The sequence below is a fragment of the Gallus gallus genome, chromosome 4 (assembly GCF_016699485.2).
Source record: "Gallus gallus isolate bGalGal1 chromosome 4, bGalGal1.mat.broiler.GRCg7b, whole genome shotgun sequence".
NCBI classification, from domain to species: domain Eukaryota; kingdom Metazoa; phylum Chordata; class Aves; order Galliformes; family Phasianidae; genus Gallus; species Gallus gallus.
In genome coordinates, this window is record NC_052535.1 from 49097448 (window position 1) to 49119956 (window position 22509).

A 22509-nucleotide genomic window follows, 5' to 3' on the forward strand; every position below is an offset into this window, starting at 1 on the left:
AGCTTTTCCCACGCTCCATTGGAAGGCGTGCAAGAAGTGAATGTTTCCCAGTGCCTGTAAACACCAAACACCGCCGGGGAGCAAGAGAAAAACCAAGCTGTACTGGAGAGAGACAGGAAACTGCTCTCCTGCAGCACCCCGTGTCTGCTCCATCCATGGCAATGACTCTGCTGACCAAGCAGTGCTCTTTGAGCGTCGTTAGGTTCCTAACATCTCAGAGTCATAGAATATCCCAAGCTGTAAGGGAGCCGCGAGGACCATCAAGTCCAACTGCCGGCTCCACACAGCACCACCCGAAAGTCAGAGCATGGGGGATGAGGCAGCTCTGTGATGGGGCTGGGAAGAGCCTGGTGGGTTGGCTGCCCAATAAGCAGCTGGGAAGGTGCCCAGCATCATGGCCTGATGAGGATCGAGGGCAATTCACCGGCTTTGCTGGACCCATTACCCCCCAGCTGTGGGGCCCTGGGGTTAAACAAAGCATCTGATTAAACAAAGCACCCCATCGCTGGTGCTTCTTCTTCCCATCAAGGAGAATTTGGCTCCTTTACCCCCTATATGCTCTCCTTTGCTCTTGCTCCCAGACAGCCGTACTGCGGAGCACCACAGCCTGCACGCACCCATATCTGCCCCCAGGATCTCCCTTTGTTTGGCTGCCAGCTTTCCGCACCTGCATGCACGCCTGCTCTTGCTCCCCAGTGTGGTTCATCCTCCCCTCTCCTGTGGAAGTGGGGTTTAGCCAGGTCCGGGCGGACCGGCGCTCCCATTGTCACCCGCTTTTAATAGCAGCTGTGAGTGGGATGGAGGGCACAGCAGGCTGGCAGCTCGGCTGTTTGCAGATGAAGTGCTCTTCTTCTACCTCGGGTGGGAAAGGAGGCCGGGGCAGCTGCGGGTGCCCTGAGCACAAGGCACAAAGCCCACTTGTTATCACCACTGTCATACGCCTCCGCACCGCCTCCCCCTTCCCAGCCCCGCCACGACCGCTGCATCCCAAAAGCACAAGCTGAGCATCCATCAAAAGGGCCATTATCTGCAATTTCTTAGCAGCCACTGTTGCTCTTTGACAGGGAGAAGACAGCCCCCCTTTGCTGCAGCCCCCCAAGCAAAGGAATCACTGTGCCAGTTGTGGATGGGCACGGGGCTGCCGATTCTGCATGGGATTGTGCCAGTGCTTGAGATTCTATAAGGTAGATGGTCCCTGTCTACACTGTGAGCCTCCAGATGTGCTCGGTGATTAACTCCCATGGAGGGTGGTTTAGAGACTATGTTAGGGTTTGGCTCCTAAGGCTGATCGTTTTGATAGGGGTTTGGATTTTAGGACTTTTTTGGATCCTGGTACCTACGTACCCTGGTCCCAGCGTACATTCTCTTCCCACAATGAGATGGAACATCCATAGGGCCAAGGAGAAGCCTTGGGGATGGGGCAGCCCACCCACCTCTGCAAGAAAGGGAGGGCTGGGGGAGAAATGCTGTGGGGGGGCTTGCAAAATAGGGCCTGGCAAACAGAAAGAGTGGAGTGGGAGAAGGTCCAGGGGTGCACAGAAAGCCCAGTTCCAGGGATGTGTGCCTCAATATTGCAAGCTTTCCCAGCCATTGGTAAAATGCCATCATGAACAACGCTGAATGCTGCATTGAAAATACTGTGGGAGATTGCAGCCACCCAAAAAGCTGTCATCATCGATCTCAGTCCTTCAAGAACAATAGTTTCCTGAAAATTCGAGGCTGCGCTGTTTTCCTGAGCTCTTTGGACATAAGAAGAAAATGACTTTAGAATGAGAGAGAATGGCCTCAAGTTGCCCTCAGGGAGGCTCAAGTTGGATATCAGGGAACGCTTCTTCTCGGAAAGAGTGGTGATGCGTTGGCACAGGCTGCCCGGGGAGGTGGTGGTGTTTTACCATTCCTTGAGGTGTTGAGGAGCCACGGAGATGTGGCACTGAGGGACGCGCTCAGCAGGCGTGGTGGGGACGGGCTGGCGGTTGGACTTAGTGAACCTACAGGTCTTTTCCAACCTTAATGAATGAGTCGGATGGGCCAACCGTGGGGCCCGGGGAGCTGCCAGGGAAACTGGCGGTGAGCATCCAGGCTCCTGGCAGCCCTGGGATGCTCCAGCTCCATTGGCTTACCACAAGGGTCCAGTGGAAAGTCTTTGGGATTGAGGCACCTGTGCCCTCAGGTGTGTAACCCAGGCGCTGCTGATGACTTTCCAGGGTGATTTTCCCCTGGTGCAGATGAAGCATGGCTAGAAAGAAGGTTTCGGCCATGATTAATGTGTTTCTGAGAGTGAATGCGCTCATTTGAGCGAGCGCGCTGGCGTTGCAAAGAGATGCAGTGAATTGGCCGTGAGCAAATGAGTGCTTTGCTTGAAAGGCGAAGCGGGAGGTGTGTTGGGCAGACTTCTTTACAGCAGTGTGGCAAGTGAAGCGGAGGAGTCCCGTGTTTCCCCGCGATTCTCTTCAGGTGGCGTTTCTGGGCTGTTTTAGTAACCGATCGCACGAGGAACTGGGAAGCAGCAGAGCAAGGAGAGCGCCGAGCTGGCTGGGGAGGCTTTTCCTTTCCCTCCACCCCCACGCCTCGGATCCCCAATTACCGAAACGCTCGGAACCGCACGGCGCGGAGGCGGCGGTGGGCTGCAGGGCTCCGCTCCCGCTGCCTCCCGGCGGGGTGGGGTGAGGTGGGGCGGATCGGATCGGGGCGGGGCGGCCGCTACCCTCGGCCCACGCGGAGCAGCGCTCGCAGTCGCCCGGCGGCGGCAGTGCGGAGCGGAGCGCGGTGAGCGCGGCGGGGTCGGGGGCGGGCGGCGCCGGGACAAAGCCGGGCTCGGGGAAACCCCGATGGAGTCTGGGGGGGTGGGGGCGAAGCGTCCTCTCGGGGAACTCCGGGCAGGTCGGCGCCTCGGGGGGCCTCGTGGCCGGAGCATCCTCGCTCCGATGAAGCCCCGCGGGGCGCATCCGAGCCGGGCTACCGCTGCCCGCCGGCTGGGAACGCCGCTCCGGCTGCGGGAGGGGGATCCCGGGCTGAGCGGCGCGGCGCCGGCCGTGGGCCGGGAGTGAGGGGTTTTCCCCTTCTCCGCTCCCTGCCTTCCCTTTGTGTGGTGCTTTTTCCCTCCCCCATGGCTAGCTCCCATCAGGACACTTGTTAACCACCTTCGGGTGATGCAGGAACCACGAGAACCGCGAACTTCTCGGCTTCCATCCCGGCGTTCGGCATCCCCGCATCGTAGCGCGTTAATTTTTCTTTTCCCGGTCGGGTGGATAGAATGAATAATGGGGCGCTTGGGTCATCGCCCCCCGACTTGGTGAGCAGCCCACATCTGAAGGCAATCCCCGGCTTGATGGAGGGCCGGCTGCTGCTTGCTGCATCTGAATGGAAACGAAGTGAGAGTGTGGTCATGTTTGAAAAGATGTGGGGTTTTGTTGTTATTGTTCTTTCCCGGCAAGTAATGTGAATTTCGTAGAAGCAAGAGGTGTTGGGTGTGTGTCTATAAGTGATTGGAGCCTGTGAAATCTGTGGAAAAACCTGTCTAAAACGGTCTCTTCTGTGCAAAGAGTGAGGCATCCTCCTATCCGATTTGTAAATCTCATTGATATCCTTTTTTGTCATTTTATCAGCCTGCTCGACAGCACCAGCCTGCAGGTACCAATGCCTTTATCCCCCTTTACAAGGGGGGCCAACTGGATTCAGCGGATGCTTTTGGGTCAACATCTCTTTCCCATTTGCTTTGTCCCCCCTGAGCTCTTACTGGCTCTCCCCCCTTTCCATTTGGGAGCCAAGTGCCCACGCTGCATCCAGAGAGGATGAAAGCGTGGCTGAAGTGCATCTGGTTCTGAGCAGTGTACAGGTGCAAAGTCATGTGTAGGCACGGTGTTGTGCCTGCGTGGTGAGAGCAAGGCGGGATCAGGCGGTAAGTTTTGCTTTGGTGCTGTTAGTTTGGGGATAGAAAGCGTGCGTGCCCTCGGAGACCCTTGGAGGAATCTTGGTTTGGTTGGTTTGCAAGCACCAGCTTGCTGGCTGGGAGCTGGTGGCCTGAGGTTGGTGATGCAGGGAAGAACCCCAGAGCGATGTGGGGCACTTCTGTGGCAGGGCGCTCACAGCAGCCAGCTGCAGTTCTCCTGGTCCGGTTGTGTTTTCTGATCTCCTCCCTAATCCACTGAGCTCTGTGGGAGTCGTCGTCTGAAGTATCTCCAAAGTTGTTAGCTGCAGATAGCTACCGGCTGAGCGCAATCAGATCTGGCCGTGCAGGGAGGGGGCACAGGAATGCAGGAATGTCTTGCTCCTGGGGCATTTCCTCCTGGGGAAGGAAGATGGGAAGGCATCCTTGTCTGTAAGTAATCCAAGAGCAAAGCGCTTCTCCCTTTGCAGACAATGAATCGTTTCAGCGAGCTGACACTGTTATTTGTGGCTCCTGGCAGAGCGGATGCGAGCTTTCTGCCAGGCACTTGCTGCAATCAGTGCCAGCCCCAGCCCTGCTGCTCGTCTGGCTGGGAGAGGAGCCTTTGTGTGCAGCTGCAGGAACCACAGTGGTGCTTCTGGATGAAGGACGGTTGTTGTCGGTCCCCTTGGTTACAGTCACCGATTCTGGTCCCTGTATCACTGAAGGGCAGCTAGCGGGCATAGTGGGGATGTGTTGGTGGTTGTGCTTGATGGTCTTAGAAGTCTTTTTCAACCCTGATGGTTCTGTGACTTTTATCTCCATGCTTCTTTCCAGAGAAGGGATGTCACTTTGGGTAAGAAACCTTCCCCACCTGGCTCTGTTCTGCAGGGCTGTGAGAAGCTCTTCCGAGACTTCTTCCCCTTCCCCTTGATCTAAACCTTGCACGAGGCTGATTCTGCATGCTCGTTAAACAGGGAATTAAATCATGTAGGAATGCTGCTTGTTTGATGTCTTCTCTCTTGCAGAGTTATGCTTAGAAGTTGAGGCTTTTTAAGTGATTGTGTGGGCTTCAGCTAAACTGTGAAGAAAGCCTTGTAAACAATGAGCCTTTGTGACGAAGGCAGAATGAGTGTAATTATCACCTGTCCTATTAAAGATCTGTCCATTTCTTGTTTTCCTTTCTGTTTTGTGGATACCAAAACTAACCAGACAGTGCTGTGCCTTTCCAGGTAACTTGGTGACCTTAAAAGCAACTGCAAAATGAACAGCGGAGGACAGTGCAGAAGACGCATTGGGCTCTCGCTCTGAGCCTCCAGGATTTGAAGATGTCTGCGTGCAGTGACTTTGTGGAACACGTGTGGAAGCCTGGCTCCTGTAAAAACTGCTTCAACCCAAAGAGTTCCCATCGGCTGCAAACATCCCCAGACGTGGGAGCTTGCGGCGTGCTCCCGAATGGAGGTAGGAGCAAGCCCGAGAGCCCAGCGTTGGAAGACGAAGGCGTAAATACCTCTGTGTTCTCCAAGCCAACCATTGCTGTGAAGCCAACTATGATCAACTCAGATGTTTCTGACACGTGGGCGGATGTGAATATGAACGCAGATCTGTCGCAGGTAATGATTAATCCAGTCAAACCATGACTTCCCGCTACTTACCTCTGCTCAGGAACACTAGGAGTATCTGATGAAACCGTTTCATTCTCATTGCTTTTCCTTCTGCTCTTGACTCAGGTTTATAGAGCCCTGTTGGTTTCCCAACTTGGCTTTGGCTAAAGCCGAATTAAGCATTGCTTGTGAGTGCAAAGGAGGTTAATAACATGTGTAGGAACTTAAATGAGCACATGGGTTAGTTACTTTCTTGGGAAAAGATACAGAAAGAAGTCCTCGGGCTGAAGCTGTGTGTCACCCTGCAGGCACGCATGAGGTGGGGATGGTCCCCTCCTGCCCCAGAATCTCTTTCTGCTCTCAGGCCAAGAGCAGAGCCTGGTATCCTAGAAACCGTAGGCTGACTGCCTTGTGGATAGCCGCTGATATGGAGGAGCGGGGCTGCTGCAGCCTGGCCATGGGTTGGCAGGTGCTACACATTCCGTGTGATCTCCTTGTTTTTTCCTTGACTTAACATCCTACAGAACTGAGCTGAGTTAAGCCTGCCAGTCTTGAGGCAGTGGAACCGTGGTGAATTTTAACAAATTCCCTCACTTTTGGGAAGCAATGCTGTGAGACCCAATTCGTGTAAATCTCTCTCAGGTGAAGAGATTTCAGATACGTTTCTCTTCCTCCTCCCCAGTCCCTCCTGCTGGGTGTCACCAAGCTGCTGTCACAGGACAATCTATGACAGTCTGTGTCTGTGCTCCAGAGAGTTTGGCTCTGGAGCAGCAACGTGAAATGAAGCGAAAATAGCAGAGGAAAGCACAGATACTCCTTCCCTTTCTGAATCTTTAATTGCATGGTGACTCACAGACAGGATGACAGGTTGGACATGTTTCTGGCAGTGAACCCATACAAAGAGAAAGGAGGATGCCTTTTTCCAGTGCATTGCCATTGTTGGTAATGCAAGCGGTGCGGGAAGCAGGACAAGTAAGAAAGCCTCATAGGGAGATATCAGTGGGGTGAGCACGGTACAGAACAGGCCGTGAATGCTGGTGAACTTTCTTGTGGATTCTTTTTCTTTTGTTGCTTTCTCTTTCGTTTTGCATGTGCTGATAGCACGCTTGTCTCTTTGGCCTGCACAGGTCGGCTGGGGAATGGTTTCCGGTAAACACCTCCTTCTGAAGTCAGGCGACTCACAGCGGATCTGCCTCGATGGGTTTGGAGCCAGCGGCGTGAGAAAGCCCTTCCTGCAAAGCCCGCCGCGCGACTGCCTGTCCTGCTGCACGCCCAGCTATTCCATGGTGGGTCTGCGCAGCCTGGAGAGCCACGTGGAGAGAAACGTCTCCATCCACAGCCTGGTGCTGGTGGGCGAGGTAGGCAAGCAAGAGGAAAGAGCCAAGGAGAAGTCTGCCCTGCCACATCGGCCCCTCTGCCCTAATGTGGGGGACAGAAGTGTTGTGAGCTCTGGCAGAAACCCTTCACCTTCGGAGGGTGACTGCGGCCTCCTCTCCTCTGGTATCGAAGGGGAAGGGGGAGAGTACTGTTCGATTGCAGAGTCCCACGGAGAGAGCCCAGCTCCCCGCAGCTGGAGGCAGAGGGATGCCGTGGAGCTCCCCAGGCCGAGTGGCAGGGCGGTGAAGTTCAGTGAGGAGGAGCGCAGGGCTGTGAACGTGGCCTTCTGCATAGCGAAAGAGCGGAGCGATCTGCTCCCATACACCCCGTGTGCAGAGAGTAAAAAGCTGACCCATCAGTCCAACACTACTGCTCTCCCTGAGGGCAGCAGCAAGATGGCTGCCTCTGCACCGTGCCGGGAGAAGGATGACTTGCCTCTTCCCAGAGACCTGGATGGAGGCCCCAGGCCTGAGGGGCTGAATGCTCCCCAGCAGGCCTTGGTGGAGCCGCAGCGTGCCCGGCTCGCTGAGCCGGCCTGTGGAGATCCCATCTATGCCGAGAGCACCAAGAGGAAGAAAGCCCAGCTGAAGGGAGTTGGTGGATGTGTGGACGCAGAGAAGCTGGCTGGTGGCAAGGAGCAGGCCGATGGCACGTGGAGGGATGGGAGCTGGCTGCTGGGTGCTGAGAAGGAGCACCAGGACTCCACGGCCCAAGTGGCTGCAAAGATAACGATTATGGCTGCACACACGGAGGATGACCACAAGACAATATTCCTCAGCAGCCCTGACTCTGCTGTGGGAGTTCAGTGGCCGTGCATCAGCCCCGCTTCCCATCCTGATTTTGGAACTTCATCGCCTGCCGTTGAGCCTGGAGAGATTTTTCAAGCATCTGGAAGTGAAAATGGCCCAAGGTTTCACTTGGCAGCTCCTACCAAAAACGTGGTTATGGAGAGCCCAGCCATCCCCCCAAAGATGTCCAAAAACAGCCAGCAGGGCAGCGAGGGGAGCCATGTACCCCCAGTCAGTTCCTCTGTGACGAAGCTTGGTGACACCATTAGCCAGGATGGAGCTGGGGCTCAGCTGCTGCCAAGGAGTTGTGCGGATGCGAGTACCTTCAGGACATCTCCTTCTCTGTGCACTCATGTTAATGGGATTTCCATGGAAGAGTCCAGCAGAGGCCTGGCAGGCTCGCCCTACGACAGGAGGCAGAAATACTACACCCCTACATGGGCCAAGGAGTGCCGGATAGAGGAAGAGGAGGAAGAGGAAGAAGAGGAAGAGCAGGAGCTCTCAACCCACCCGTGGGCAAAGGGAGCTGAGAGTGGAAGAGCTGGTGCTGATCTCATAGAAGACTGCCCAGTGCTGGAGAGTCAGGCTGGGATCAGCAAGTCATTATCTTTCTCCTTTGACTTCCCTAAGGATAAGAGCAATGGGATGGAGTTTGCACCACCACCACCGCCACCAAAAAAGCAGTCCAGGTACAGCCCTGTGAGCATGTGTGTGACTGCTAAGCTTTTGCAATCGCAGCGTTTGCTGTAGGGCTTGGTTGATCAGAAGGCGATTATTGTTCTTTTTTCTTCTCTTTCTGAGGTGGATTTTCAGGAGATGATGGCATAGCTGAAAAACTATCAGATATTTGCAAACCCTGGTATTTCCAGGATGTAAATGGCTGCTCTGGGTCACAGTACTCAAGTGAGAGCAAGGTCCATGTGTTGGACCCCTCTACAGCTACCCACATCAGTTTGGCTCTGTCTCAGCAGAGATCCTTAGTATTGAGTAGGACCTAAAACCTGAGCTTGCAAGCTCATCTTACAGGTGGTGATGGGCAGCTTCCTTGGTGCTCATAGCAAGGGCCTCTGAAATCCTAGTTTTCAATTTGGCTCTAACATCTTTTCTGCTTTAAAGGTTAACACTTGAAGCTGTAGTTTCCCAGGGAGGGCTCCCTGCCCACAAGCAAGTAATTGGAGTTGTCTATGGTGTGCTTATGATGTGTGGAGCCACCTGGCTTCAGGGAGCCTTCCCTCTGCTGGAGCTCTCCAGGGATTCGGGCTTGTAGGCAGGGTGACATCAGGCACTACGAAACGTGTGCAGGAAAGCTGTCCATCTGGGAAGGAAGTTGCTCTGCTAAGCAATTAATAAAGCAGACTTCTGGTACTTACGTGTATTCAGCTTCCACAGTTGTATTAAAAACAAAAAGTAACAAAAACAACCCAGGGAATAAAAAGAAATATTTCCTTTCTGTACAATTAATGAATTAGGCTGTTTGATCACAGGGGACTGGGATATTTCACATTCCGCAGGTGTTCTGTATTTGCTTTATAGCATACTTAAGTTTTGTTACCTGGAACTGTGCACTGCACAGTGGATTTGACTCCAGCTCCTTGGTTTAAAAGTTGAGCATTTGGAGAACTTGCTCATGAGGCCTGCGGTCAGGGTTGTCCGTGGTCAACAGCATCCCTTAGGCTGAGACAGTGTTAGGGTTGGTACATCCATTGCTTTGCTCTCACACCAGATTTTCAAGGTCTGGATAATGGAGGGAACTTTAAATTGGTTCAAATTTCCTTTTAACAAAGCATTTTCAAATGGTTTAAAATGACCAAGTAGTGAACAAATTGGGTTTCTCAAGGGAAAGGGACGAGATGAAAAATAGGCTTCACTTCTTAGTGCTGGTCTTTCTGCTGCAATGCTGCATGGTACCTGATGAAGTCTAAGGGAAGCAAAGGTCCACAAACATGTGAGCGCACAGATGAGCTTTATGGCCTTTAAATCAGCGATGGCACTGAGATCCGCTTTAGCTCTGATCCTACGAACCTTATTTCACGGCTGCTGCCACTGGGTGCCTTCTGTCAGCCTGTGCTTGGGGTTGTGTTTGCCTTGCGAGATGCTGTGGTGCTGAGGTTCAGCAGAGCTCTGATGTGGTGCTGTTGAGTGATCACCTAGGAAATGCCGACTCACCTGCCGACAGTCCTCTAGCACCTGATTTTCTCTGCAGAGCAGAGGTCACTGGGCAGGCCAGAAGGGTGGTAGCCCTGACAGTCAGTGGTTCACATCCCAGCAGTGCCGTGCACTTGAGGCGCTAGGAATTGCGATCTGTCCTGGTGGGTGTGGAGCGTTTTCTGCTCCTTGGAGGGGTTGTTTCAGGCCCAGGCCACGCCAACTCTAACAGTTGATTCTGAGTCATCTTGAAAGCATCTGTGTGCTAGAAAGAGGACAGGGAACGTGAGGGCAGGGAATGTGTGGAATTCATGACTGGCATCTTTTGCCTAGCTGTGGAACATGCTGTCTGGTTGAGGTCGGTGCTAACATTGCTCTTATCCCCATTGCTGTAGGCAATGCTTTGTGCTACATGCAACTGCCTCCCAAAACCTCGATGCCTGCAGCTGAGCCTTGGGGTGCCTTATTCAAAGAGCACCACTCCCTGGCTACAGAGGCTCTGCATGGCCCTGTGGCCTAAGGAGCGATACGATCGCAATGGCGGGTTTCACAAGCCATGCAAACACAGCCAGCTGCTTTGTTTGTTTGCTTTGAGAGTGCTCTTGTTTTCATCTCCAGCTTGCCTTCTTTGAGCATGTTGATGCGGGATCCAGGGTGTTGTTACCTGTGTGTGTCAGTGGGAGGGATGCCTACGTGCACAGCTAGTTGAAACCACCACAGCAGGGTTGTGTTACCTGTGCAGCCATTGCTGGCAGCTTTGACTCATGGTACAACTTGCCTAGTGCTGGTGGAACATCTCTGGTGTTCCTGGGCGACGTGCCTGAAGGAGGGAGGAGATCTTGCACTCATGGTGACTGTGAGACACATTTCTACTCTCCTAGGCCTGGGCAGCATGTGGGCATGTGCTTGTCCATAATGGAAGAGCGACCACTGTTGCGGTTACGCTGATATAGTTCCTCACATAGACAGGATGTGCCAGCCCAAGACATCTTCTAGTGGGACAGCTGTGAAAGTCCCTTCACCAGATGAGCTGAGCGTAGGTGAGGCCAGGGTAAGCTGAGTGCAGCCTCAGGAAAGGTGTGTAGCAATCTTTTTTCCTCATAGATCTTAAGCCGTAGCAGTTTAATATTATTGACTTTCCCGACTAAACTGAATTGATTATTTTAAAGAAAATTTACATGTTCTTCAAATTTGAGAAAGAAGAGAATATGTAGCATGTTAAAATTGCCTTTTTTTCGGTTCCTCTTTGCTCTAACAATGAAAGGGAGGAAAAAACTTACAGTGCAGGGCATTGATGAGACTCCAGTTTTGCTGTAAGCTGATCTGTACCTATTTCATCCTTCTGTTTCTTCGTACAGCCCTTGTTTGAAAGATTACAGATATTTAAGGCTTGAAACTAAATAGAAAATGAGTCAATCATAGAATTCCAACATTGAAAAGGACCTACAAGATCATCTAGTCCAACCGTCGTGTAATCAGACTACAAGAGGAAAGAGATTGGAAAAGGAAAATGGCAGCTGGCCTTCTTCCAAGAGCTAGGAGGTTAGTTGGCTATGGAAAGGGCTCACCAGGAGAACTAGGATCCTCAGGACTTCAGTGTGCAGTGATGGTTTAAATGTTCTTTAGTGATAAATGTGTGATAAGATTGCGGCATTCAGTTATTCGGCACAAGGAATGAATCCTTGCTGAAATTTATGCCTATGTTATGCAGAGGTTTAGGCAAAATGATCCTAATGGTTCCTTCCAGCATATAAACCTCGACTGTTAATCTATTTTATGTGCCTCTAAAAGAAAGGAAACGGCGCTGCTGTTTTCATAGTAATTAGTGCCACCTTCAAAGGGCAGTGCTTTAGATACCTTCTGGACTTTGAAGAACATGGTCACCTCAGGCAATAAACGTGTGCAGCTTGGCACGTCCTGAAATCCACTGCCACTGAAAGGACAAATGAGCTTGAGATGTACTGAGATTGCATGTTATAGTGCTGTTGTTCAGGATGCGAAAACTGGGGAATAGGGAATCGGAGGGGTTGCCGGGGTATGCCAGGATGTCGTGTGGAGGATGTTGAATAATTCAAGTGTGTTTAAAGCTGCCAGAGTAATTAGGAAAGCTGGAAAGCCTGTCTTGTTAGATGAATAGATTGAGAGCTGACTCTTTTGTGACCTACTCTTTATGCACTCTCACTTGAGGGTGCTGCTCTTGAAGCTACCACTTAAGGCGCCGAGCATAGATTTGGGAAATAGAGGTAAATTAGGCACTGCTCCATCCAGGCTATAGGGTTTAAAATTAATTCCTGCTCTTTATTTTCAATATCCTTAGATGGAAAAGGCAAGGCAGAGAGCAATAACCTATGCCCTTGATATGAATGAGCACTACAAAGGAGAGGAAGTTGGGGTTAGCTGTAAATCAGGGTCCCGTAGGTTGTTGCAGCGAGCAGTAGCTCAGCATATTTTATTGAAACGGGACGGTTTGACCACAGCAAGCACTGTCAGTACTTCTTTGGTACAGAGATCAGTATTTAATCTGGGCGTGCTGCAGGCTGCGTGTCGAGCAGCTCCTAGGAAAGGAGGGAGATGTGAAACCAGAATGTTTCCAGGCAGTATAAGCTGGCCTGCTGTAACATCTGAAACAAGAGCAGGATGTCGCTTAAGCAGCAAGCAAATTCTATTTCGGTGTGCCTATTCAGGAACTGCATTTTACATAAGTCACAGCGGTACAGAAAGGAAATGGGGCTCTCCGTATGTATGACTTCAGCACTGGGCTCGGCAAACACACAGCCAGGAGGGTGCTGGCAGCAGCCGTGTTGTGCCCAGGTTGCTGGGAGGAATAGGTGTGGCTGCGTGCGGCGGACCTTGCACCGCTGAGCAAAGTCTCATCACTGCCTGAGTACGGGAATGGTAAGGCAGCGCCGTGGATCTGTGCTTAAGTGATGGGAAGGAAACTGAAATGCATCAACTTTTCTTTTGTGTGCGTGTGCGGTGTGTGCGGATGGGGGGAGGAACGTGTTAGAGAAACCTCTCATCGGTGCAAATCAAGACCAGCTCTCTCCTAAAATCTTTCTTTTTTTTATGGGCTCAACTGCTTCCTTGATTCTCAAGTGCGTGGGTGGGTACCCCTCCATCTATTCCCCCACGTTACAAAAAGCTGAGCTTCTGATCGTTGTGGTTATGGGATGAAGTTGAATAGTTTACATATGTGTATGTACGTGTGTATGTGTATATATGTATATATATAGTTTTTGTTTTTTTTTTTTAAGAGAGAATTTGAGTCCAGTTGGCTGCTAGCAACAATGCTAAAAATCTCCGTGCATCTCTTGCTTGCTCTTTGTACTTTTTTCTTTTTAACCTGCCTTGTGTGATGCATGTGAAGCTTTGCAAACCCTCCCGCAGAGCCTGGCTGCGGTGACCGAGTGCGTGCGGTAAACTCATCAGCGGCGCAAGACCAAGAGCAGTGGCTCCACCAAGCTGTACCTGGGGTGGTTTTCACAGCCTCATTTTGACCAGTCCCCGAGTATTTTTAGGATGAGGCTGCTCGGGCAAATGAGGAAGTCTGGCAGAAGTTTCTTCCGGGCTTCTCCTACGTGCTGCTCTCCATGTGGTTGTGTGGACATGAGAGTAAGTGCTTTGTCTGGACATAGGGCAAAACGTTTCTTAACCTTAAAACCCTCGTGGCATCGGCTGGGCTTGGGCTTGTGGAAGAGGAGGGATTGTGTGTGTGTGAGCAGTGTGTCACAAGAACACAGCCGTGCATGCCTTTTGTTTGTCTTTCTCAGCAGCCATTCAGCTCTGATTAGGAAACGCCAGATACCTTCCAGCAAGATAGCTGGTGGAAGCTGTTTTTCTATTTTGCAAGTTTTCCAGCAGCCTTTATATGTTCTCATTCGACAATGTGTTGAGTTTTATCAGTAGATTAGCAGATTTATTTAAAAAAATGTGGGCAAATAACCTTTGTTTACTGGCCGGTAGAGCCTGAACTGTACCAAAGATGGGTACAAAGATTTCAACAACTCCTGTTGTTTTCCAGAGAAGAAAAAAAAAATGAAGAAAATGCAGGGGAAACTCTTTATCTCACTCTGTATCCTGCCTGCCTACAATTGATCGTTTGAACTGTGACTCTGGCAGGACATAAGGACAGCTTATGGTTTATGTATTTATTTCTTTTAGATGGAAGTAGTATGAAAACCAGTGGACCTTACATTAAAAACTGCATGGTAGGTCCTGGGTTTGGCATGCTCTTGTTTTCGGCAGAGGTCAGTCTTTTTTTGGAAGATGTCCTTCATTACAGTGATGCACCAAGGAGATGATGGTTGCCAGTGATGGAACTTCCTTCTCCTCTTGCCTCTGCCGTGCAGGAGCTGGATTCTGATGCCCAGTCTCAACCTGCCCTTCTGTAAAATGGGAGAAGTGATGCTTCGCCTTTCCACTGAGTTTTACCAAGGGCAGATAATGGTGGGTCCCCACTTCCCTGTGGCAATGGCCAAAATGGGATATGGTTCAGGACCTCACTGGGAAAAAGAAGGTACAGACCAGGGTTAGGCACTGTTGCCCCAATGGTTCTCTCTCTGCTCAAATGCAGTGGGTTTCTCATGGGGACTGGCGCTTTGCAGGGCTATAGCTTGCTCAGTGTCAGTGGGATACGATCCCCAAGTTCTAGAGAAAGAAGAAAAGTGCACAAGGTAATAGCCTGATAAAAGACTGCGCAGTGTCTGTATGGATGTGCAGAGATCAAGCTGAGGCTGCTCTCAGCTTGATTCTCCATGCACAAGTATATGCATCGTGTCTTTTACTGTCTCCTGACCTTTCTGTTTACTCTCCCTAGGCACGCTCCGAAAATGAACCCAAATAACGCTGAGTTGGAGAGGGCCAGCAACAGCTCTGCTGAGAGCCTGAGCCCACCCTTCAGGAGCGTCCATGTCAGCTTCACAGCTGGCTCCTCCGACAGCCTCGACTCTGATGCTCAGACTGGCAGTGATGGCAGTAAGTGGCGGCAGGGTGGAGGAGAAGTAGCATTAGCACTGAGGAGGGATTGAGCTATACTGAGTCCCACTGCTGGGACAGCACTTGCAAAGCAGAGATCACAAGGATCCCATCACCTAATTCTCCCAGCAAACCACCATATCGAATCATAGAATCATTAAGGTTGGAAGAGACCGTTAAATCCCACCATGCCCACTGACCACGTCCCTCAGTGCCACATCTCCACGTTTCTTGAACACCTCCAGGGATGGTGACTCCACCACCTCCCTGGGCAGCCCGTGCCACTGCATCACCACTCTTTCTGAGAAGAAATTTTTCCTAATAGCCAATCTGAAACTCCACTGGCACAACTAGAAGTCATTATCTCACCCTCCTGCTTCTTGATACGCTTAAGATGAAGGTGGCAGAGCCAGATCAACATCATGGCTTTTTCCTCTTTCATTTGGTCAGTGCCAAATCTGTTTGTCCTGTGATTCTCGTCTTGTCTGGATAAAGCCCGTGTCTGAAAGCAGTTATGTTTGTCTTGCTTGTGCTTCATGCATTGCCCAAAGTCACACTCACGGGCAGTCCTTCAAGGATTTGAGGAGTACCAGAAGGGCTCTTGTGCTAGAGGTGATCTCTCCCTCTCATTGTGTTCCCAGTCGTTTCTTGAAGGGGGAAAATCTGCCTGCACTTGTTTAACTGAAATTAAAAAATACTAATATGAAGTCACTTTCTTCGTAAGTGCGTAACTTAGACATGTGCTAACATGTTCGGCAGCTCAGAAAGTATTTCCTTTGCAAAAGCAACCTTCATGTAGTGGAAGTTCCGTCTTTCCAAGAGCAACAATGTGCAGCTATAAAATTAAGAGTCAGAGCTCTGGAAAGACCATTTTTCCACTTCTAACTTGGACTCTGAGAGTGAGACTGCCAGGAAATTGTACGTGGGGAAGGAGAACTCGCACGTGTCAGATCTTTACTTGCAAGGCACGGAAGCAATTTGCTGTCAAAACTTACCCAGGACAAGAGGATTTCTCTGCCTCCACTTGCAGAGGCAACTGTTTAAACTCAACTCAGGAAGGTTGAGCTTTAAACTGAGTAACCTGTATGTAGTTTTTTCCTCTTGCTGATGTAAGCAAGCAGTTGGTCTGCAGTCAGTCATTGAGTGAGATGAGCTCACATTAATTGGCTGTGCTGTCAGATGTTAAAATATGGGGCGTTGTTCAAGCCCTTTGCTGCAGAAGGAAGGACTCTACCCCGAAGGTGCAGAGCGCACTAAGGGAAGTTATGGAATGATTTCAGCTGTTACCCTATGCTTAGGGCAGAGCCCAACGGCACATAAAAAAGAGGTGAGAGCAATTTGGCACTTGTGGGCTATGCGTGTGGACTGGTTGCCAGAGGTTCCAGTGCTGCTGCTTGTTCCATAAGCTTCTATCAAATAAATCCTTCCTCTTGAAATGGGAATCTGACTGCGTAATCCTGGTGAGTGTGTTACTCTTGGGCTGCATGCTGAAGAATTCCTCTTGGCTGCATCTTCTGTCAAAGCCCCTTGGAGTGGAAGTGGCAAGGGATGCTCTGCTGAATGCCTCTTGTCTGCAGGTTCTGCCAGTTTTTTGATGGAGGGGATCTTTCCTGTGGACCAGACAGGGGTCTCCATATTTTTTCTGTCTCCCTGACCTGAAAGTCTTGCTCTTTATTTCAGTCTCGATCATCCTTTTCCACTTTCCTCCTCTTCTGCATCCATATTACCTGCCAGGTAGGAAAACAACAGCTACAGCTGCCTGGAAGAGCGTTCCTGTGCCTGTGCAAATGCTGTAGGGAGCTGAAAGGGTTTTGTGGTATGTAGTGGGGCTGGCTGCCCTCTGAGCAGGGAGGTCTGATGTAAGCTGGGGACAGACAGAGGGGAGGCCAGATTTCTTCAGAAGAGTGGAGCTTGCCAAACCCCACACGATGACCCTTACCCAATGTAAGGCAGAGAGACGTGTTCAGTGTCCTTGTTGGGCTGCTCTGCTCACGTTTAAGCCAAAGTCGTGTGCTGCGTGAGTCACTCTTATCGTGCCACGCTGCTGCTGAGGCACTGGGCGGCAGCTCCCAGGTGAAACAGGCTTTGCTTGAGAGATTGCTGTCCAACAAGAATCCCTGAGTGCTTCATTCTTACCTCCTCCTGTATGATGTCACAGCTTAAATATTTACCCTCTACCAGCTTTTTGCTATCATGCATGCAGTTCACAGGAAAGCAATTTCCGATCTGCAGAGCATTTCTTTAGCTAGCTGGTTGCAGCCTGCTTTTCAGACCAGATTAAAGACCCAACCCCTATGGTGTAGCTTTGCAGGTGATGAGAATTGCCTGTTGGGTACTGGTGGATGTAGCTTGTGGGGGTGGTAGGTACACGGAGAGGGGCCTGTGCTTCCCACCATTAATCAAATCCTGTGCCTTGCTGTCTCCTAGGGCACTCGTCTGAGCCAAACCACTCACCCCCTCCAGCTGAGAGCCTGGCATTTCCCCCTGTCCCCTTCCCTCCTGCCTCCGGTGATGACAGTCTGTCCTCTGTCTCAAGCCGCCCGCCTCCTCTGCCTCAGAAGAAGACAGTGAGCAGGACGGTGTCCTCCCCAGATGGCTTTTTTGGGGGACAGGGGTCTTCAGGCAGAGCAGCTGGCACTGCTTGCCCCAGACTGAACGTCAGCCATTCTGAGAGCAACGTCTGCCTCCGTGAGGAGTCTCCTTTCCTCCACCCGGCCAGCTTCAGAGGTCACCCCAGCATCTTCTCCTCCTCAGAATCCCTGGAGAAAGGCTCCAAAGGAAATGGTTACTGGGGCTCAGCCACCAGCAAGAGCACAGGGACCTGCGTCCCCAGCAGAAACCTCCAGTCCCGTTCTTCCTCGCAGCTCAGCATGTCCAGCCAGGTATCATCAGGCTCCAGCCTCCAGCTCCACAACCTCCTGAGCAATATTGACAGCAAGGAGGGGGTGTACGCCAAGCTGGGGGCCCTCTATGCTGAGTCCTTGCGCCGCCTGGTCGCCAAGTGTGAGGATTGCTTCATGCGGGAGCAGAAGAATGAGCTGCACTTCAGTGAGAACAACTGGTCACTCTTCAAGCTGGCGTGCAACAAGCCCTGCTGTGACTCAGGGGATGCAATCTATTACTGTGCCACCTGCTCCAAGGACCCTTCCACCACCTATGCTGTGAAGGTAAGGCTGTGACAAAGGTAAGCCTGGGCAAAAGAGCTGCACGGTCTGCATCCCATAGAATCACGGAATGGCTTGGGTTGGAAGGGACCTCAAGGATCATCAAACTCCAACCCCCTTGCCACATGCGGTGCTGCCAACCTCCACATTTAATACTAGACCAGGGCCCCATCCAACTTGGCCAATAGCAGAGCTGGGACTGAATTTCTGGGCTCCTTTCCATTGGACACCAAATGAAAGAACAGAATTAGCAATGCAGCTTTAAGAAGCACCACCAGTATTTGCTGGCCTGTTTTCCTCAGGTTCATCATTCTCACAGCTGAAGTTTGGCAAGTGAAAAACCCTCCCAAGATTGCTAGTCTTCCTTCACACCTTGAAAAGGCTAATTTAGAGATGTAGGTTTTTGTAGTAACAGATGTCAGCCAGGTGCCTACTTCTGCAGACTATTGGGGTCTACAACACAACCCATTTCTTTCTAAAAAACTTCATGCAAATACTATGTTGTAAAGTTAGCATTGTTCACCTCTGGCAACAGAAGCTGCTTAAAAGCTATCAAAGACATCCTTTTTCCCTCTGCCTGCCTTTTAAGTGAAAGGTCTGACCCAGAAACCGTGTGAGCGCTTGCGTGATCTTGAAACTACAGGCTTTAAGATATTGCAAATCTCAGTTAAACAATGCAAGGCTGACCTAGACATGCTGTGTAAGGTCAGGCCTGAAATGCGTATATTCCTGTCACTGTGTGGAATCTATGTTTGAAATGGAAACTTGAGGTGCCATGGTTAAGCTCTCTGAAACCTACATCAATAAACTTAGGCCACCCGTTTCACGTGCATCTCATGGATTCTGCGTTCTTGACCCAAGTTACTGCCTGAATATCGAGCCTTTAATTTCTATCTGGACTTCAGCCTGGGGGAAGTTCACTGCTGCTTCCTCTTCGTATGGCTTTTAAAAACCTAAAATAATTCTCCAAAAAAAGCAATGCTAGAGATGCATTAAGCAAGAATAGAAATTCTGCTGAACTGTTTCCACTAGTACAACCCCCAAGGGGATGTTTTTAGCTAAGTGATAGCTTTAAAGCCAGTTGATTTTTTTTTCAGAGAAAGTAGGGTCAACCCAACAAGGGGCCCGAATAACCAGAGCAGAGTTGGGTGGGGGTTTGCTGCCAGTCCGGCACTCAGAGCAGCAGCTTTTCTTGCATGTTATTCCTAAATCCATGGAAAATTTCCTCCAGAAACCTGAGAACTGCATGGTGAAGTGGCATGTTCCTTTTCAATGCGTGATTCCCTGTGGCACACGCAGACCTTCCATCTTGCCTGCTGTGCTTGGGGGGGTTCAGAGGCTAAGCTCTGCTGCTGTAGTGGATGAATTCCTGCCAAGGCAGAAACACCACATTTTAGTCTCGTAATGGGTCTGCGCTTGTATTCCTGCGTGCTTATTCTGTGCTCTTGCTATGCTGCAGAGCACTGTAATAAAGCCAAAACCGGTCCAACAGGGCAGTGCTCTGAGCCAGCACAAAGTGAAGTTACATATGTGCTTATGCACGTGCACTCACACATCTGCAATGTTCCAGTGGGCCACCTTCTTTTTGGTAGATGAAGTAGAGAATACTTGCAAAGCTTTACCACTGGCTGATTTCTAGCTGCTCCTGCTGGCTTTTGGTACGGATTTTTGGACGTGTAAGAAATCACAGACCTGTAGTTAAAATTAGATTTGGATAACTCGTGATGGGGAGAGGACCTGACTTGTGCAGCCAGAGCCAGAGTTTGGGCTGTGCAAAGGCAGACACAGATACATCTAAATTAGCTGGAAGGACCCAAGGTTACATGAAATGTCTTTAGAGGAATTAAGCCAAGATACGCTCTACTCCTTGGCTTCTTTCTCTGCTTAAAGATGAATGACTAATCCAGCCTCAGGCTTTTACTTGGTCTTGCTGCATGGAGGATGCCCCTGGTGCAAGTGAAAGTCATCAAGAACAGCTGACTGGTGGAGGATCTCCCTGACCCTATCTGGTTGCATTTATTCTCCTGAGGACTCCTCTTTCCCTTGTCCTAAGCCTTATGTGTCTTACCCACGTGAGGAGGAAAAAGCAAATTTGAGCAGCAGGGATATGGAAGGCTTCCTCTGCCGGTGGAGACGCTTGGGCTTGCTGTGACCCAATGTGCAGTCTGTCTAGCTCTCCAGAGATTATCTTTTCACAAAATAAGCATGCAGCAGAGTATTTTTGTTTAGAAGAGAAAGGACAATAGGAGCTTGAAATGCTCCATCTCCACACTATCATCTCATCTGAGCGAATTACCTGCAAGCGCCTAGATTCGAACCACTGATAGTGGAATACAAAAGCAGCCTGCTTCCCCAGCTCCTCTCTATTCTTGACTTTATTTTAACTCAGAGGCAAAATTGATTTCTCATCCAATTTTGCACGCATGCCGTGACTGGCGGTGGCACGCTCCGGGGTTTGAAACCTTTTATGCTGTGTTTCAGCCTGTTGTTGATTCCTGTGGGTAAGATATAAATACATCCCTAAATAAAAAGGGGGGGAAGTATAATAGAAATGCCAGAAGGCCCCGTAAGTTAATGGATACTCCCATAATAAAACTGGGTTGGAGTTAGCCTAGTCTTTAATGCTCAAATATAAAACAAAATGAAGACAAAGTCACGTGAGTTTAAGAAAATCTAGACTATAAAATGTTTTGTGGGTTTTTTTTTTTTTTTTCCCTTGAGTTTGCAGCTTTATCACTTATTTCTAAACCTGTTGTTCGCTCCTGTGCTGATGAGTATAGTTTGTTACTGGTTTTCTTCAGCCGTTGATCAGGGTGGTTACTGAAGCAAGGAAGTGGAGTGTTTGTTTGATGAGGATGTGAAAGGACCTCCAGGACGCAGGACCAGAGAAGGGTGAGGTGGGAAGAAAGTGCTGACAGATAAGACTTCTCTTTTGGTCTCTCCTCACAGATATGTAAAACCCAGGAGTCCAAGGTGGCTGCTTCGTACTGCAGCCCCCCAGTGCCAGTCCACTTCAACATACAGCAGGACTGTGGGCATTTTGTGGCCTCTGTCCCCTCCAGCATGCTGCTGGCCTCCGATGTGGGGAAGAGCGTGTCTGCGGATGGCCTCCGTCCCTCCCGCACCGCCAGTGAGCACGACTGTGTGGTGGTCATCACCCGCGAGGTGCCCAGCCAGACCACGGCCGACTTCGTGAGGGACTCGGTGACGCTGCACCAAGCCAAGCCTGAGATGTACGAGCGTCGGGTTTGCTTCTTGCTCCTCCAGCTCTGCAATGGCCTGGAGCATCTCAAAGAGCACGGCATCATCCATCGGGACCTGTGCCTGGAGAACCTTCTGCTCATCCCCTGCAAGCCCCTCATGAGCTGTGCGAAAGCCAAAGATGACAGAAACTTGCCCCGCCTCATCATCAGCAATTTTTTGAAAGCTAAACAGAAACCGGGATCTGGAGACTCCAAACTGAAGAAGAGCCAGGCCCGGCTGGCCCCGGAGATTGTGTCAGCTTCTCAGTACAAGAAGTTTGATGAGTTTCAGACTGGAATCCTCATCTACGAGCTCCTGCACCAGCCCAACCCCTTTGAGGAGAAGGTGCACCTCAAGGAGCAGGAGTACAGCCCTGAGGACCTCCCTTCTCTGCCCAGCCTGTCCATCTACTCCCGGGGGCTCCAGCAGCTGGCCCACCTGCTTCTGGAGGCAGATCCCATCAAGCGCGTGCGGATCACCGAGGCCAAGCGGATGCTGCAGTGCTTGCTGTGGGGGCCACGGAAGGACCTGACCGAACAGCCCCTCAGCCACGAGGAAGCCCTCCACCAGGTGCTTCAGAACTGGGTGGACATGAAGCGTGCCCTGCTGATGATGAAGTTTGCGGAGAGGGCTGTGGACACGGAGCGGGGCGTGGAACTGGAGGACTGGCTGTGCTGCCAGTACTTGGCCTCCGCTGAGCCTGTCTCCCTCTCACACACGTTAAAACTGCTGCAGCTGCTCTGACCTTGGACGTGTCTCTGAGGCGGCTGAGGGCTCCTGATTGCCTTGCAGTGGAAGGTACACGGCCCCATTAAAATGTGAGAGGCTTGAATCTCAGCTGTGAACACGTGTTCATCTCCTGTCCTGAGCTCTGATCAATGTAAGACATGGTTAGTACCCTGAGCACTAATTTGCGAGCAGGCAAAACTGGGAGCCTACTCCTCTAAAGGAGGATTTTTTTTTTTTGTATGGTAAGTCTGTGGACTAATAAACTCCTGCCTGTGTGTGCTTGTTTCTCATGAACAAAATGTACTTGAGTTGATTTCTGCACCTGTGGGATGATCCTTTGGTCCCCACTCTGCTCACCAGAGTGGGCAGGCTGGCTTATTCTCCTTGGGAGCAAGAGCAGTACGTATAACCCTCCTTTGCGAGGAAGCACCACAAGGGGCTTTCAAATTCATGTCTGTTTTGATATCCAATTTGTTTCTCACTTTTACAACAAAAATCATGGCTTGCTTCTGTGTATAAGATGCATTTTCCGCTGCGAGAAACCCATTATCACCTGCCTATTACCTTCTCTAGGTGCTAATACGGCATTGCCTTCCTGTCTTGAACTGCAGCCTTGTAGC

At 50.7% G+C, this 22509-nt stretch overlaps 1 protein-coding gene across 3 annotated transcripts; it reads left to right on the forward strand.

The window, feature by feature from the left end:
• The first annotated feature begins 2732 nt into the window (after positions 1-2732).
• PRAG1 (PEAK1 related, kinase-activating pseudokinase 1) lies at positions 2733-22183 on the forward strand. Of its 3 annotated transcripts, XM_046940799.1 has the most exons (7): positions 2733-4721; positions 4894-4999; positions 5098-5478; positions 6597-8323; positions 14596-14753; positions 17181-17920; positions 20867-22183. In XM_046940799.1, exons 3-7 carry the CDS (start codon positions 5194-5196, stop codon positions 21902-21904), a joined length of 3948 nt encoding a protein of 1315 aa, XP_046796755.1. In that variant the 5' UTR covers positions 2733-4721; positions 4894-4999; positions 5098-5193; the 3' UTR covers positions 21905-22183. The 3 variants fall into 3 exon arrangements, with proteins under 3 accessions (XP_046796755.1, XP_015131927.2, XP_015131925.2); XM_015276441.4 differs by lacking the exon at positions 4894-4999; XM_015276439.3 differs by lacking the exon at positions 4894-4999 and having other exon boundaries at positions 2733-2766.
• The last annotated feature ends 326 nt before the right edge of the window (positions 22184-22509 follow it).